The 18,412-nt window shown below is 37.6% G+C and overlaps 1 protein-coding gene across 6 annotated transcripts in view; it reads right to left on the bottom strand.

Moving 5' to 3' along the window:
* Positions 1-18,412, bottom strand: part of NNT (nicotinamide nucleotide transhydrogenase) — a 100,026-nt gene that overhangs the window by 38,369 nt on the left and 43,245 nt on the right. For all 6 annotated transcript variants that reach the window (XM_050794861.1, XM_050794863.1, XM_050794860.1 and 3 more), the window contains 7 exons: positions 15,386-15,547; positions 14,098-14,208; positions 12,806-12,951; positions 8,945-9,140; positions 6,099-6,332; positions 4,577-4,737; positions 2,086-2,265 (listed from right to left, as the gene is read on the bottom strand). In XM_050794861.1, coding sequence (XP_050650818.1) covers positions 2,086-2,265; positions 4,577-4,737; positions 6,099-6,332; positions 8,945-9,140; positions 12,806-12,951; positions 14,098-14,208; positions 15,386-15,547 — 1,190 coding nt within the window. The remainder of the gene's footprint in view (positions 1-2,085; positions 2,266-4,576; positions 4,738-6,098; positions 6,333-8,944; positions 9,141-12,805; positions 12,952-14,097; positions 14,209-15,385; positions 15,548-18,412) is intronic.

Below are 18,412 nucleotides of genomic sequence, written 5' to 3'. Positions count from 1 at the left end.
TGTTTCTCCTTTCTGTCACAAAGCTGACACTTTTCAAATAGGATACATAAACCTTCACCTTTCCAAATTCCCCAAGCAATTTAGGTAATTTAATTTTAAAACCCCTTAGCTTGTTTTGAATTTTGGCTATCAAACCCTTTGTTTGGCAATACAGCCTAAGAAACAAAAATATTTTTTACTATGAAAAGATACTTCAGCCTTCCAAATTACAATGAGATTTTCAATTAAATCGTAAGAAAAATCCTGAGTTGTAAAATAAGGCAGTTTTCTTAAATACTGTAATAAACGAATGAAGGTAGAGTAAGTATCTGATATGGTTTGGCTGAGTCCCTATCCAAATCTCATGTCAAATTGTAATCCCCACATTTCATGGGTTGGGGGGGCCTGGTGGAAGGTGATGGATTATGGGGGTTGACGTCCGCCTTGCTGCTCTTATGCTAGTGAGTTCTCACGAGATCTGGTGGTTTAAAAGTGTGTGGCACATCCCCCTTCACTCTCTCTCCTGCTCCACTACGGTAAGATGTGTTTGCTTCCCATTCACCTTCCGCCATGATTGTAAGTTTCCTGTGGCTTCCCAGTCATGTTTCCTGTTAAGCCTGTGGAACTGTGAGTCAATTAAACCTCTTTACTTCATAAATTACCCAGTCTGAGGTAGTTCTTCACAGCAGTGTGAGAATGGACTAATACAGATCCCTTTCTTGTCTAAATTATTTATCAGTGTAAAATCACATTCTGGTTTCACTTAGCTTCATACTTGTACTGTAACAGTTATTCAAAAGTATTATTTAGAAAATAACACCTATAATTTGAAAAAATTTTCTACTCAAACCTTTAATTATAATATTTGCACAGCATCTTCTTGCCCTCAAGAAGAGAACTTGAAACAAACAGAAAAGCTAGGAAGTATTAGTGTTGTTACATTTTTCTGTTCTTTTTTTAAAAAAACATCATCACACACTGGGTCCTATTGTGGGGAGTGGGTAGGGGGGAGAGATAGCATTAGGTGATATACCTAACGTAAATGACAACTTAATGGGTGCAGCACACCAACATGGCACATGTATACATAGGTAACAAACCTGCACGTTGTGCACATGTATCCTAGAACTTAAAGTATAATTAAAAAAAAAAAAAATCATGCTGACCGCAAAACTTCTAAGGTAGAAACTCTCACAGATGACCAACAGAAGTGTAAATTAGAATGACCTTTCCAGAAACATGGCTATAAGTATAATGAGGCTATAAATTCTAGGACTCTATCTTAAGACAAAAATCTGAAATGTCAAAGATATGTACAAAGAGAAATCAAAATCAAACAACTTCATATGTATAGCATTAAGGGGAAATTAAATAAATTTTGTATATCCATATTATGGATTAGGGTAAAGTCTCTTAAAATAGAATTTTTAATGACAAAAAGTCAACAATGTAGTATGTAAGGTTTTTTAAATGTAGGACAATATACAACATGGTCAGACAAGTAAATACACAGATATGCCATACATAAGGAAATAAACCAAAATCTTACCTGTTTATCTCCAGATGGAGAGAGGCACTAGAAGATTTTCATCTTTCTATTTAATTTTCCTAATTCTTTACAGTTGGGTACCTTAAAGGCAGTCTTGGAAATTTATGCAAATGAAACACTCTGCTATTTCTGCTGAAGAGAATTCAAAGCTACCATACTCTTTTTTTTTTTTTTTTTTTTTGAGATGGAGTCTCACTATGTCACCCAGGCTGGAGTGCAGTGGCATGATCTTGGTCACTGCAACCTCCGCCTCCTGGGTTCAAGCAATTCTTTGCCTCAGCCTACCAAATAGCTAGGATTACAGGCACCTACCACCACGCCCAGGTAATTTTTGTATTTTTAGTAGAGACGGGGTTTCACCATCTTGGCCAGGCTGGTCTTGAACTCCTGACCTGGTGATCCACCCGCCTTGGCCTCCTAAAGTGCTGGGATTACAGGCGTGAGCTACAGTACCCAGCCTACAATACTCATTTTTATGGCTAATAAAAGAAATGACAAGCACATCCATGTCTTCAGAAAGTCATTTCCTTTTCTTTCATGTATGTGTTGTTTCTTACCACACACATGATGTATGACAGGATAGCACCAGACGAGCCTATGAGTGCACCCACAATGGTCAGCAGATTGTTGTTGAGCAGGAAGCCCTCTGCACACAGGGCCCAGCCTGAGTAGCTGTTCAGCACAGTGATGACGACGGGCATGTCGGCACCCCCAATAGCAGCTGTCAAAGTCACACCCTAGAACAACAATCAAAGTACAACTCAAAATTAATAACATAAAAATAAAACCTCTGGCATTTAACATTTTGCTCCTTAATTATTCTAGCTTTCCCATTAATATATTTACATATAAGTTCCACTTCTAGTAATAAGTGTCTCCCATCTGACCAACACTTCCACAGGTGTAACAACTATAAACACCGAGCCACCCACCCCCCTGAAAAAAATCCCTACATTTTAAAAAAACACTTTTCAGTGATGAAAAACAGGCAGAAACTGGAGAAGTATCTACATTTGGAAAAACATAATGACACCAAGTGAATTTCCCAATTTTTGTGGCTTTAGACTGAGGGCAATCCCCTGTTGGTACCAATTAAAGAAATTATAAAATATAAGCCCACAGTCTTACTGGCTTGAAGATCCTGAAGATAGCACTTGAGATGACTAAGGCAGCTGGAAAGTAATAAGGGAAATCCCACAAAGGAGCAGGCTAGAGAGAGGGAGTCCCAGTTTCTGTGTATAAATTCTACTCAAATCTCTGGATGACTCTTGAACTATACATATGTGAGACAGACTCCAAGCAATCCTGTTAAGGATAAAATAACAACAGATTTCAGCTGCCCCTCCCCACCATAAGGGAGTCAAAATTTGGAATTTGAGTTTAGCCAAGTTAGCTGGCTACAAAAATGCATAAATAAAAAATAATAATACCCTTTGAAGGAATATAACATAATCCAAAATGTCTATAATGTATCATTAACAATGTCTGTGATACAACTCAAAATTACTAAACACAGGAAAGGAAAAAGCTTTTTGCTTATTTCACATATTTTTACCTTTTTTTGCTTGTTACAATGAGAGCATATTCATGTACTACTCATTTAAGCCAAAAACAATAAAATAAATTCAAAAAATACTTTGTCTAAGACATTCTCATAGAACCAATAAATCCTTTAAATATCATATTCACTGCTTCCCTGAAACAACAATTCTTAAAGTTTTGTTTTGTTTTGAGACAGAGTCTTGCTTTGTCGCCCAAGCTAGAGTGCAATGGCATGATCTTGGCTCACTGCAACCTCTGCCTCCCAGGTTCAAGCAATTCTCCTGCCTCAGCCTCCCAAGTAGCTAGGAATACAGGCGCACACCACCATGCCTGGCATATTTTTGTATTTTTAGTAGAGACAGGGTTTCACCATGTTGGCCAGGCTAGTCACAAACTCCTGACTTCAGGTAGTCCACCCATCTCGGCCTCCCGAAGTGCTGGGATTACAGTCATGAGCCACCACGCCCAGTCACATTTGTATATCTTTTATTTTGAGACTTCATTAACCTATTCTGCCTTATTAGATTAAAAATATCAAAATTATTTTTCTTTTGTTTAAAACAAAAATCAGTGCAACAAGCCAGAATAAAATTAGACTATGAGCATTAATATAAAGACGAGATTTTAATTTACTTTTCAGTGATCTCAAGTTTCTGTGTTGAAATCATGACTTAACTCTCATAATCACACAAAAATAAGTAACATTTTTACACTATAAATTAGGTGTTTCTGAATCAAGGAGCCAGTAAGTATTTCATAAGCAATTGCTATGTGTCTAACTTTGTGTTAGGCACTGTAGATAATTTTTTTAACTTAAATATAAACCTTATATACAGATTATACACAGAAAGAACATGAGTAACAGTGAATAACAGCAAATAATAGCACTGCATGAAACATCATACATTGATATAAGATGCCAGACTGCCATATAGACAACTAAAAACTGCTGTTTCAATATACTAAATGTAAAAATTACAGAGAAAGAGGAAGGCTGAACCTATCATAAAAGGCTTAACTGAACACTCTCACTGAGCATACGGGGTTTTTTAACTGAATTTCATTTTATACTTATTTGATTTCATGTCATATCTTCCAATGATGTGAGAGCAACTAGTGGGCAGAGACTATCTTACTTGTATTGTATAAACCCCGAAGCACTATTTTGTATGGCTTGTCATATAGTAGGCACCTAATACATTGAAACCCTTGGCCTTTTTAAGCTCCTGTTCACCAACACATTGATCCAGTGTAAAGACTCCAGAGCAATAAAGGCATCTTATGTGACAACTTTAAAATGAACAATTAAGTTGCAAGAAAGAATAATGTTCTTCCTACACTCTTCTGTGCTTTCCAGATTCTAAAAAGATGAACATGTGACATAATTTTAAAACATTTTTATTCCATCAAGGTTTTTGATGAGATAAAAATCTGATTACACTTTAATCTAACAAAATATTACCAGTTTTTCACCAAAGATGTACTTTTCAATCTCTGACTTCTTACCATGACAGCAGAGAGAGCAGACACAGAACCCAGACAGGCGATGCCAGTGGTAAAGCTTGGGTCTACCATGAATGGGATTATCCCGCCCACACTAGCAGCCAGTAAGCCTGCATTGAGTAAGTGCCTTCCAGGCAGTAGGAGAGGGGCAGAGTTCAGGAGACCTAGAGTCAAGCACATAGTAGTTAGAATTCAGAATGTGTTGTAAGAAACCCCCTCACACACACCCAAGTGTGTCTTTTAATCCTAAACTACCAAAATTTAACATTAGCATAACATGGTATTTAAAATATTACTTTATATTACTAGGTATGAAACAAAAGCAAATTAGAATTATTACACATAATAAATTAAACATGAACAGAGACAGAAAAACTATGGTTCGACTTCACTATTCTTTTCCCTATTTTGATCACAAAACAATTTCTTTCCTTTTTGTCATGAAATCTTAAGAAGTTATTTTCTTAGGTAGGACCAACATGGAAGTTGTTAAGTGTGGGTTTATTTATTTAAAACTTCATGCATGCCAGTCTTCTGACAAAAATAAAGCATAATAAAGTAAAAATAAACAAGTAGAACTTCAATAAGGAATCCTTGCACACTAGTATTTCAGATTCTATTAACTGAGCCCAAGGAAGAAACCTTGTTTGTTATTTGTTCCTAAAGGCAAAGCATGAGATAAAAATGTTTGAAACTTGAAGTTATTTTATGATTTTCAAGTTTCGTGGAAGTTCCCCACTTAATTTTCATGACTTTATTACTGAGAGGCAAGACCATGTTTTTAAATCACAAACTAGTTTATCTAGAGACTTTTTTGTAAAAACACTGACAGCAGCCTCGGTAGGGTTTTTTTCTCCACTTCCATTTTCATGATTGACTTTACCAGCAGCAAAAGTTGTCATGCTAGAGTCCTAAAGTGTGTATTTGTTTTCAAAATAAGTACTGTTTACTACTCACACAAACTTATTTAATAAGTTCCTATTTTGGAAAATGTATAAAGTTCATTTCTGTGAATTCTACACAGTCATCTCTAACCAAGGATTATGAGGATGCTGTTTCGTTCACATGTATTATCAAAAGTCAACTAGTCCCTCTATGCAAATTCCTGTGCACTAATTTCCTCCATTAGCTGTCTGCAAATGAAACAGCTTCAAAGCTTTATGAGACTTGTTAAGTATCAATAAAGGGGAAGGATAGGGGGAAAAAAACTTTTACAATTTCTGAGTGCTATATGAATACTCTTCACCTAACAGTTTTACTGTTAAGGTATTTTCTTGTTTTACTCTTTTTTATTAGTATTAATATTTGATTTTTTTATAAAAAGTAGAGATAGGGTCTCGCTACATTGCCCAGGCTGGTCTTGAACTCTTGGGCTCGAGAGCCTCCCACCTCAGCCACCCAAAGTCCTGGATTGCAGGCATGAGCCATTGCGCCCAACCATGTTAATGTATTTTCTGAAATTAAAATGGATCCCTAAATGCCCTAAACATAGCTATTTACTTCTATGTTATGCTGAATCACTTACCCTGCAATTTTCCATAGGCAATGAGAGACCCACTAAAGGTGACGCCACCAATGTAAGTGCCGAGGTAGGCCACAATCTTGGTGAGATTTGCTGCTGCATCCGTAGCAAAATGTGGATATTCTATAATGTACTCAGCTATGCAAGTAAGTACAGCTGCCAAACCCACTAAACTGTGAAAAGCAGCAACTAATTGAGGTAAATCAGAAATCTGGATGCGTTTGGCAATTGTCAATCCTGTTATGAAATGAAGGTCAAAAATAAATTAAAACTTGACAAACTTTTGAGAAGTAACCACAACAAAGATCACCCTTAAGAATTTCCACCATTGTCACAAATAAATATTATCTAGTTCCTAGTACGGGCTAAATATTCTCTACAGGGGCTGTACAGAAGGTAAGGGCACTAGTTGTATACAGGTTGAGTATCCCTTATCTGATATGCTTGGGACCAGAAGTGTTTCAGATTTTAATTTCGGAATATTTTCATATACATAATAAGATATCTTGGGAATGGGACCCAGGTCTAAACACAAAATTCATTTATGTTTCATATACATACAGCCTGAAAGGAATTTTAAACATTTCAAATTATTTTGTGCTTGAAACAAAGTTTGTGTTAAGTATTTATGTGTGGAATTCACCACTTGTGGTGTCATGTCACCACTCAAAAAGTTTTGGATTTTGAAGCATTTTGGATTTTCGGATTAAAGATGCTCAACTTGTATACCCTTTCAAAACAACAGTTTTTCTCCACACACCTAAGCACGACCCAACTCCAATGAACCCCAACACGCAGCATCAATGCATGCCTCTTCCCATCACAAACTCCCAATCTTCCCCTAGCCAACACTTCTTCAGACTACCTAAATCTCTAATCAAATTCCCTTATATTCTCCCCATTACAACCAGGCCCTCTTCTCTATAACCAGTGTTTGCTCCTGAGCACATAAGAAACACATGGAACATGAAGAAGACCTTGGTTTTCAGGTGGGTAGGTGGGAGCAAAGTCCCAAGGTAAAGAAATGCAAAAATCTGGGCAGTAAATACCCAAATTTGGAGCCTCTGAAGGAACTGCATGGCTATAGGTAGGTGATACAGAAGGAGTGGGGCTCAGAATATTTGCTAAGATCACGTCTAAAGGTTTTCCTGCCATGAACCTATAGCGCAAACATTTTCCTTCAAGTCCCTTTCCAGAGATTATCAAGAAAAGAGTCAAAGCTTTCCTGAGGAAGTATAAAAGGAGGCCTAAAGCCAGTGTTGCACTGGGAAACATTTAATAACCAGTTCCACAGGAAAGAAATACATACACATACAAATATATGAGCTTTAACTGATATAAAGGTGGCTAGCACACAATTTTCAAATAATAAGAAATACAGTGTTCTTTATTGAAAATTCCATGTAGACAAATTGACTTTCATAGAATGTTTTTATGGATCTTTGCTAAACTCTTATATCTGTAGCCAACCTAGTGTTTGCAACTGATGAATAAGCATACTTCCAACAGGAACATTGTTTGATATTTATTTTTATTTACTTTAATAACTAAGATGAAAAAAAAACAACAGAATGTATGTGAGAACTTCACTCATTTATCAACCATGAGTGACTTTATTGCTGAATGTGATAATAGTTTTCAAATACTGGAAGAGTATTTGCTCAATTATTTGTGCTATTCACAATGTCACAGCTACAGTCAAAACATTTGAAGTTTAAGCTGCATCATTAACATTTTCTCCATCACTTTCTCACGTCTGGACAATAAACAAAACAATAAATCAAGCCCAGATTGTAGCATTTGCCTATTTCCACACTGCAATACTCCTACCAAGTAAAATTTCAATCTACCAATGTGATGTCATTGAATGTAGAATTGGAAAGAGATGTACCACAGCCCACTGATACATAGCATTTCTTCTATACACATACAATAGATATAAGTAACCTCAAGAGCATAGATAATAAAACCTAGTAAATTAATTAGACAGTTATGAGTTTTTAATATTATTACCTTTGTTTCTGATTTATTTAAGTTTATGTAATTTAGTATTTAATAATGACTGTGTTTAACAATCAACTTTAAAAATTCCTGGAAAAAAATTTTTTTTTTTTTTTGAGACAGAATCTCACTCTGTCATCCAGGCTGGAGTGCAGCAGCATGATCACAGCTCACTGCAACCTCTACATCCCAGTTTCAAGCGATTATCATGCTTCAGCCACCCAAAAAGCTGGGATTGCAGTTGTACGCCACCATGCCCAACTAATTTTTGTATGTTTAATAGCTACGGGGGTTCACCATATTGGCCAGGCTGGTTTCAAACTCCTGGCCTCATGTGATCCACCCACATCAGCCTCCCAAAGTGCTGGGATTACAGGTGTAAGCCACCAAGCCCGGCCTAAAAATTCCTGAAAATTTAACAATCCAGCACACAACTGAATAAAATTAAAACAGTGTTTTTTCTGCTGGCACATGTTTTTTTCATTTTTAACAGGTCTATGAAGCAGAATCTTTGGCTGTTATGTATGCCCAGCAGAACAAAAGTTAGCTTATGTATAGTACATACATAAGGATTCCAATCCCCCATTCCATTATCAGCTAACGGGACACAGTCAGTAAAGGAAAATAAGAATTGAGTATAGGATATTTTGACTCAGTTGATGCATTTACTCAGTGTTTTAAAATGTATTTGAATGAGAATTACACCAACTGGGATGAATTTTCACCAAAATAATATTAACTGAAGCAACTTCCATGAACACAATTTAATTATTTCATCAATATGGACCTTAGAAATATATATTGAGAAACTGGAGTTCACATAAAGGCAGAAGCCCACAAGTGCTTACCAATGGTACCACCCAAAGCCATCGCTCCAGACATCTGAGCTAGTAATTCTGGGCCCGGTTTTAGGACTCCGAGGGTGGCTGCCAGCCCTCCAGCAACCCCAATCATGCCCAATGCATTGCCAAGACGCGCTGTTCCCTGGGTGGAGAGGCCAGCCAAGGCACCAACACAGCACAAACCCGAGCCTAGGTACATGATCTTTTCAAAGGAAAAGGGAGAGAGAGAGATTATTAAAACCTTTAGTCTATTAACTTAGAGACTTCAATATATTTCCTACCCATTAGGAATATTAACATACAAAATACTTATATTGTATTTGCACTTATACCATTTATATAAATTGGTTTCTTCTGGATTTGCTATCATGCACAAATACAAATGAAAGTACCTAAGTTGAAATGGGGTCATTATTGGATCTAAAAATACTAAACTTGACCAAATGCTGTAAAAGAGCCAACCCCTGACGTAAGTGCCAGGGGCTGTGCCATATGTTTTATCTGTGTTGTCACAGTCTCATAAGATCCACAAGAGGGAAAAATCATTATCCTCATTTTCCAAAAGAGAGAAGATAAATATACAATCATGTCATCTGCAAACAGGGACAATTTGACTTCTTCTTTTCCTAACTGAATACCCTTGATTTCTTTCTCTTGCCTAATTGCCCTAGCCAGAACTTCCAACACTATGTTGAATAGGAGTGGTGAGAGAGGGCATCCCTGTCTTGTGCCAGTTTTCAAAGGGAATTTTTCCAGTTTTTGCCCATTCAGTATGATATTGGCTGTGGGTTTGTCATAAATAGCTCTTATTATTTTGAGGTACGTTCCATCAATACCGAATTTATTGAGCGTTTTTAGCATGAAGGGCTGTTGAATTTTGTCAAAAGCCTTTTCTGCATCTATTGAGATAATCATGTGGTTCTTGTCTTTGGTTCTGTTTCTATGCTGGATTATGTTTATTGATTTGCGAATGTTGAACCAGCCTTGCATCCCAGGGATGAAGCCCACTTGATCATGGTGGATAAGCTTTTTGATGTGTTGCTGAATCCGGTTTGCCAGTATTTTATTGAGGATTTTTGCATCGATGTTCATCAGGGATATTGGTCTAAAATTCTCTTTTTTTGTTGTGTCTCTGCCAGGCTTTGGTATCAGGATGATGTTGGCCTCATAAAATGAGTTAGGGAGGATTCCCTCTTTTTCTATTGATTGGAATAGTTTCAGAAGGAATGGTACCAACTCCTCCTTGTACCTCTGGTAGAATTCAGCTGTGAATCCATCTGGTCCTGGACTTTTTTTGGTTGGTAGGCTATTAATTATTGCCTCAATTTCAGAGTCTGCTATTGGTCTATTCAGGGATTCAACAGATGACAGGATTGTATATTTAGAAAACCCCATTGTCTCAGCCCAAAATCTCCTTAAGCTGATAAGCAACTTCAGCAAAGTCTCAGGATACAAAATTAATGTGCAAAAATCACAAGCATTCTTATACACCAGCAGCAGACAAAGAGAGATCCAAATCATGAATGAACTTCCATTCACAATAGCTTCAAAGGGAATAAAATACCTAGGAATCCAACTTACAAGGGATGTAAAGCACCTCTTCAAGGAGAACTACAAACCACTGCTCAATGAAATAAAAGAGGACACAAACAAATGGAAGAACATACCATGCTCATGGATAGCAAGAATCAATATCGTGAAAATGGCCATACTGCCCAAGATAATTTATAGATTCAATGCCATCCCCATCAAGCTACCAATGAGTTTCTTCACAGAATTGGAAAAAACTACTTTAAAGTTCATATGGAACCAAAAAAGAGCCCGCATCTCCAAGACAATCCTAAGTCAAAAGAACAAAGCTGGAGGCATCACGCTACCTGACTTCAAACTATACTACAAGGCTACAGTAACCAAAACAGCGTGGTACTGGTACCAAAACAGAGATATAGACCAATGGAATAGAACAGAGTCCTCAGAAATAATACCACACATCTACAGCCATCTGACCTTTGACAAACCTGAGAGAAACAAGAAATGGGGAAAGGATTCCCTATTTAATAAATGGTGCTGGGAAAATTGGCTAGCCATAAGTAGAAAGCTGAAACTGGATCCTTTCCTTACTCCTTATACGAAAATTAATTCAAGATGGATTAGAGACTTAAATGTTAGACCTAATACCATAAAAATCCTAGAGGAAAACCTAGGTAGTACCATTCAGGACATAGGCATGGGCAAAGACTTCATGTCTAAAACACCAAAAGCAACGGCAGCAAAAGCCAAAATTGACAAATGGGATCTCATTAAACTAAAGAGCTTCTGCACAGCAAAAGAAACTACCATTAGAGTGAACAGGCAACCTACAGAATGGGAGAAAATTGTTGCAATCTACTCATCTGACAAAGGGCTAATATCCAGAATCTACAAAGAACTCAAACAAATTTACAAGAAAAAAACAAACAACCCCATCAAAAAGTGGGCAAAGTATATGAACAGACATTTCTCAAAAGAAGACATTCATACAGCCAACAGACACATGAAAAAATGCTCAGCATCACTGGCCATCAGAGAAATGCAAATCAAAACCACAATGAGATACCATCTCACACCAGTTAGAATGGCGATCATTAAAAAGTCAGGAAACAACAGGTGCTGGAGAGGATGTGGAGAAATAGGAACACTTTTACACTGTTGGTGGGATTGTAAACTAGTTCAACCATTATGGAAAACAGTATGGCGATTCCTCAAGGATCTAGAACTAGATGTACCATATGACCCAGCCATCCCATTACTGGGTATATACCCAAAGGATTATAAATTATGCTGCTATAAAGGACACATGCACACGTATGTTTATTGCAGCACTATTCACAATAGCAAAGACTTGGAATCAACCCAAATGTCCATCCGTGACAGATTGGATTAAGAAAATGTGGCACATATACACCATGGAATACTATGCAGCCATCAAAAAGGATGAGTTTGTGTCCTTTGTAGGGACATGGATGCAGCTGGAAACCATCATTCTTAGCAAACTATCACAAGAACAGAAAACCAAACACCGCATGTTCTCACTCATAGGTGGGAACTGAACAATGAGATCACTTGGACTCAGGAAGGGGAACATCACACACCAGGGCCTATCACGGGGAGGGGGGAGGGGGGAGGGATTGCACTGGGAGTTATACCTGATGTAAATGACGAGTTGATGGGTGCAGCACACCAACATGGCACAAGTATACATATGTAACAAACCTGTACGTTATGCACATGTACCCTACAACTTAAAGTATAATAATAATAAATAAATTAAAAAAAAAAGAGAGAATCAAAGCTTAAAGAAGTTACATACTTTCTTCAAGGCAAATGATCAGTAAATTGGAAATCTGGAATTCAGACTAAGGTCTTTCTGACTCACTGCTCCAACTCTTCTCAAAAAAAAAATTGTTCATTCAATAAATACTGCATGTTGGAAACACAGAAGAAACTAAAAGACAGTCATTGAAAAGAAATAGAAAATACGGAGTTCAGAATTGTTTCATTATAAATCCACAACAATCTAGCTAGATACATAATGAAGATACTGATAACCTTCCTAACTCCTTTTACATGTGGAAAAATGTAACCAAACAAAGACATAAACCCATATTTAAACTCAGTTACCAGAAAAATCTGTCTCTAGAATCCAGGGTCCTGATCCTTAGGGGAAGAGAATGCTCGGTTTGACCAAGATGTTTCTAGGGTTATTGTTGTATTTGCTTGACAGAGTTGTATTTGCTTGATAATTTGAATTAGGATAACTAGCAATGTTAAATCTAATAGAGAAGAAAATATTGTGGTAAACATAAAAACTTACAAAGAGCCTCTTACCTGTTCAATGTTATAACCACTATAGAGGGCAGCTAAATATCCACCAACAAAGGTACCAGCAGGGAGCAGATACAGGTAGTTGTATTCTGGGGGGTCAGTGGGACGCTTGAACATGTCCAGCATTCTCTGAGTTACCAGAAAGCCACCTTAGCAAAGCAAAGGAAATAAAAAACATAGTACCTCTTTGAGCTCACTGAGCAATATGATTTTTTAAAGTGCTACATTTTTTCTATTTTAAGCACATCTTTATCACCTAGGAATAAATATAATTTAAAGTAACATTTTGCAACCTCAAATTTTTTTTTTTTTTTTTTTTGAGATGGAGTCTCACTCTGTTGCCCAGGCTAGGGTGCAATGACACGATCTTGACTCACTGCAATATCTGCCTCCCAGGTTCAAGCTATTCTCCTGTCTCAGCCTCCCGAGTAGCTGGGATTACAGGCTCACGCCACTATGCTGGGCTAACTTTTGTATTTTTAGTAGAAAGCGGGTTTCATCGTGTTGGCCAGGCTGGTCTCGAACTCCTGACCTTAGGTGATCTGCCCGCCTTGACCTCCCAAAGTGCTGGGATCACAGGTGTTAACCACCACACCCAGCCAAAATTTAAGGTCATTGTATTACTCAAGTCAGTTCCATTAGAGAGGTGGGGGATAAAACACTAAATATATTCAGGAAGAAAACGCTATCAGAATGCAAAACTAAAAGAAAAAAGCCATTCAAAAAGCTTGAGAATGTGAAAGATCAAAGATTGGCATCTTTTTCTAGTAGGTTGTTACATTTGTAAAACCCTATAAAAAATTATAAAAGAGAAAAATACCATATCAACAGGCACCAGGTTTCTTGGACACAATAAAGAATTTTTAGCTACAAAATAGCATCAAACGAGTCTCACATATGAGTGATGTGCGAGGCTTTCAGTGTCCAGGAACAAACGCTGGCTGGGATAAGGCAAAAGACTAAAATTTGATCTAAAATTATACTCATTTATAGATGTTATGGTGACAGCTCTAACCCAACTTACTTCAAAACTATGCATTCAGTAACTTTCCAGTTAACTTGTAGCAAGACATCATTTTGTTTGTTTGTTTTGGGGAACTGGGGGTTGTTCTCTCACCAAGAGTTTCTAAAAATTACAGATGGGCAAAATAACTAAAATTCCTGCACAAAAAGCATTTAAGGTCTGAGTGAAACCTTTTTTAAAGGCACAATTATGTCTATTTTATACTGATTTATATTTGCTTTGTATGTCTCCATTGAAAATAGTCCTCTGAGACCTTTCACTGACATCATACCTGCAATGTTGACAGAGGATATGAATGTGGCAAGAGTAGCAAGGCCCTGAGAAGTTGTGGAAGGATACAAATGTCCTCCCATCAGTGCCAACCCACCAACTGCAGTCAGGCCTAGAAAGAAAGCATCAACATGGTGAATAGTGATAGTGACACCACCAAATCAAATATCATAGCTGAAGTACCTCACACACATAGATTCATAGAGGGTAAAGTTCTCAATATCAAAAAACAAGGCAGCTTTCTTATACCCTCATTAAAATGAAATAAACAATTTTCCTTATGCAGACTGTGGACAACACAGCTTCACATCATTCTCACTGAAATTACTACTGTGGGAAAAGGGTTAACAAAACTTTTTCTCCTTCTGCATTGGATTTGGACTTTCCTTTAACTTTCTAGCTATGTTCCTCCAATACCGATATAAATCCACCAATGTTATAGACAACATTGCTTATGGTTAAAAAGTGACCCTGGTAGATAATTTGCATGTAAACTGGAAGAAACTATTAATGAACTGTAAATGTCTGCTGGGGATGCCTAGCTTTGGGTTTTCCTGACTACAGCACCTCTTGGAGCTAGACATATTCCCTGCAGAGATCCTCGAAGCTATGCCTATGGCAACGTTATAAAAGATGACTATTGGCCCTGAGGCTTTTGAGCCAGGACGGCTCCCATGCTTGTCCAATGTAGGATTCATTCCCTCATATCTGAACCATTGCTAGGGGACAAAGAAAATAGATCCTGGGCAGCCACGTGGACTGCTGCTGCTGCATGAACTGCTGAAAAGACTGGCACCAAAGAGAAATGCCTCATGCCACCTCACTGGAAAGCGATGTTTTCCTGTCCCATAGCTTCATGGTGAACCTGATGCCACACAGGGCCTATTGTAGCCATGCTAGGCTGAATGTTGAGTTGAATTCAAGGAGAACCCTATAGGATGTTGCAACTATGATTCTGTGGAATGCTGGTTTTCAAATTTTATCAGTGGAATCCTTCCTTTAAAAAAAAAAAAAAAAAAAGAATCAAACTTGGAAGAAGTAACAGTGGCTCTGTCCTGCTTGAAATGGGAGCAGCCCAAAGAGATGACACACTTCCATGGCCTCTTACTTTGCAGGCCCATATTCCACACCCTCTCGGAGTCTGGGAGCCCTTAGATCACCAAAGCAGATGCCTCAGATGCCAAGCAAAACAACTTGAAAACACACTTTATAAACGTCATTGATAGTCCTCCTAGAGCTGAGTAAGCCTATGAAAACCTGAGATGAGGAAAAACAAGAGAGGAACAAACCTGAGATTGCATTCGTCACAGACATTAGTGGTGAGTGGAGAGCAGGGGTCACTCCCCAGACGGTATGATAGCCCACAATGCCGGCCAAGCCAAAAGTGGTCACCATCTGAGAAAAGGCTAGATTGGGAGCTGCAATGCCCAAACCCAGTATCCCTGTGAGACCTAGAGAAAGAAAGTAAAGAGTGTGTGTGAGCTGACATCCAGTTGTCTCAGTAAGATTAAAAGCACACCCATAAATATGTGAAATAGTCAATGCTTTTAAATTCCACTCCCTTGCCAGTAATGAGCAGATTTTTTAGACGTTTGACAATTAAGAAGTAGGGGGATGGAGGAATACTGTGGACAAAACCCAACTTTCTGACCGCCACCCCAAAATAAGCTATAAAGATCTAGTAATACTTACAAGTCACCTTAATAACAATTTGCACATTTTCCTCTGTGTAGTTTGTCCTCTTCCCTGTTTTAACTTTTATTGACAATGCCACATATGTTTATACAAGCATTTTTATTCCCAATTACAGGCCTATAGAGGATCTACCAAAGCATTTTCTACTGGGGCAAGACACAACCTTTATAAGACAAGACTTTTATGAGGCCAATTTTATGTCACTCTCAGATTTGGCTGAGGAATAGGGGTTTTAAAAGAGTAGGAAGAATTTCATTCACTCCAGCACCTCCCCAAAACATATGGCTTCCACCCACCCGGGACACAAGTTTTGCAATTGCTCCTGAATCTGGACTGGACTGTTGGCCAGGGCAGTCAGGTCCAGCCTCAACACCAAGTCAGCAAACAGGATTTTACAAAGAAAAGGAAAAAAATACAAATTAAATTAAGAATGTGCAGAATACAAACAGCTCTGAACATACATCTTTAATTATCGCCTTCCTTGATAGCAAACATGTGGACAGTTGTTCTGCAACAGAAGAAAGGGTTACCTAGTGGTCAGTAAAAAGAAAATGACAGTGGGTGACCAGGGAACTAGAAGTTAACTTTCCTGAATAAGGTACCTTTTTCCTTGATGTAAACTATTACTTTGGAAGTGGCACCACTGAAATATCTAGGGATTGACATTAATTTTACATTAAATCGTTCAATATGACTGTAGTTTTAATTTATTTTCCTACCCACATATCATGTATCCAAGGTTCCAGTACATAGCCCATTAACCATCTGATTAGAGAGTTAGATACAACACTGTTTTCCAGTTAAAAATTAGAGAAGTTGTATAGGGTTGTGAATAAGAATATGTTTTCTTAAGTCAGTCTGGTTTGAATCCTGGTTCTGCTGCTCCCTAGCTGTGTCATCTCAGGCAAGTTACTTAATCTCTCTGTGCTTCAGGTCTTCATATGTAAAATTATCAACCCTCTCTGTCTTCATCTGGAAAAGAAAATAATAATATACCCACTTTGCTGAATTCTTGTAAAAAATAAATGAGCTAAGGTATGTAAAGTATTTAGCACAGTGCCTAGCAGTCACTAAATGCTAGCTATTATTATGACCACATTAGTCAGGAAGCACTACCTTATCATAATCCACGGTCCTTTGTGTTAGCCATCTGTGACAAAAACTACGTCATATACCTGAAGGTTTTCTTATCAACTATTTAATAAACTAATGCATTTTCTATCATATATTTAGTAACATATGTCAGACTATATTTCTATATCTGTATAACAGAGGAAGAGAAAGGCTGATGAAAGAAGAGAAAGCAAATCACATTCTTTGAAGAATGCTGTTCAAATACATTTTTAATACATATAAAAGAAAAATGCTTATTTTTAATATAAAAGAGGGAGTTCAAGATAAAGAAAAGCACATATAAGTTCATCCTTTCATTCACTGGAATATGCCACTGTCATATATATTAAGAAGCAATATGCCCTGATTCAAGAAATATAAGAGAAACCAAGAAAAATAAATCATTATATGTGCCTTGCTACATTTCCTTATGAATCTGAAAGAGAAATGGAAATTTACAATCCTACTCATAATATGTTCCATGTACAACACAATAACCTCATTTATTTTGTTTTTTTAACAGATAAGTGCAAGTAGGGACACTGCTTCATCTACTCACAGTGTTCACCACTAGAGGCTTTTTCAGTCATTTTGCTGAGACTTGCTCTTTATTCAAGGAGAGTTACATGTTTAGCTTTAAAACATCTGGACTCACATGGGAATTTGGAGGATGCTGAGTCTACAAGAATTCTATGTGCTTGGTGCTGGTCCTTAATTCTTTATAGTTTGCTTTTGTTTTGTTTTTGTTTTGGCTCTGAATAGATCTAAACATTTTTAATTCATTCTTTGAGTGAGAAACCAATTTAAAATCAAATATCCGTATTTCAGCCTCTAACAATGCTTAGCCAAAATGAATATTACACCACTTTACAATAAATTATTTAGTGTTTTCGGGCCGGGCGCGGTGGCTCAAGCCTGTAATCCCAGCACTTTGGGAGGCCGAGGCGGGCGGATCACAAGGTCAGGAGATCGAGACCACAGTGAAACCCCGTCTCTACTAAAAATACAAAAAATTAGCCGGGCGCGGTGGCGGGCGCCTGTAGTCCCAGCTACTCAGGAGGCTGAGGCAGGAGAATGGCAGGAACCCGGGAGGCGGAGCTTGCAGTGAGCCGAGATCGCGTCACTGCACTCCAGCCTGGGCAACAGCGTGAGACTCCGTCTCAAAAAAAAAAAAAAAATTATTTAGTGTTTTCGTGAAGAATGAATTTTAAAACAAAGAAGTTATGTTAAATTATAAAGAAAGAGATCTAAATGAAAATATTGAATTTTTTTACAAGTTGAGTAACTCAAAATGTTAGTCACATGTTTAAGGACTAAAGCCTATATTGTAGTACTTATTCTTTAAGGCAAACATTTGGTTCCCTTGTCTTACCCATGTGTGCAGATAATCACAACTGATATTTCACAAAAAAACAGAAAAAACATAATTATATTTATATGCACTTAACACCAGCACAATATGGCATACACCACTTCTCAATACAATTGATGTAGATAAAAGTAATCTC

This window comes from Macaca thibetana, chromosome 6 (assembly GCF_024542745.1).
Source record: "Macaca thibetana thibetana isolate TM-01 chromosome 6, ASM2454274v1, whole genome shotgun sequence".
In the NCBI taxonomy this organism is placed as follows: domain Eukaryota; kingdom Metazoa; phylum Chordata; class Mammalia; order Primates; family Cercopithecidae; genus Macaca; species Macaca thibetana.
This window is presented reverse-complemented; position numbering and strand designations above follow the sequence as displayed.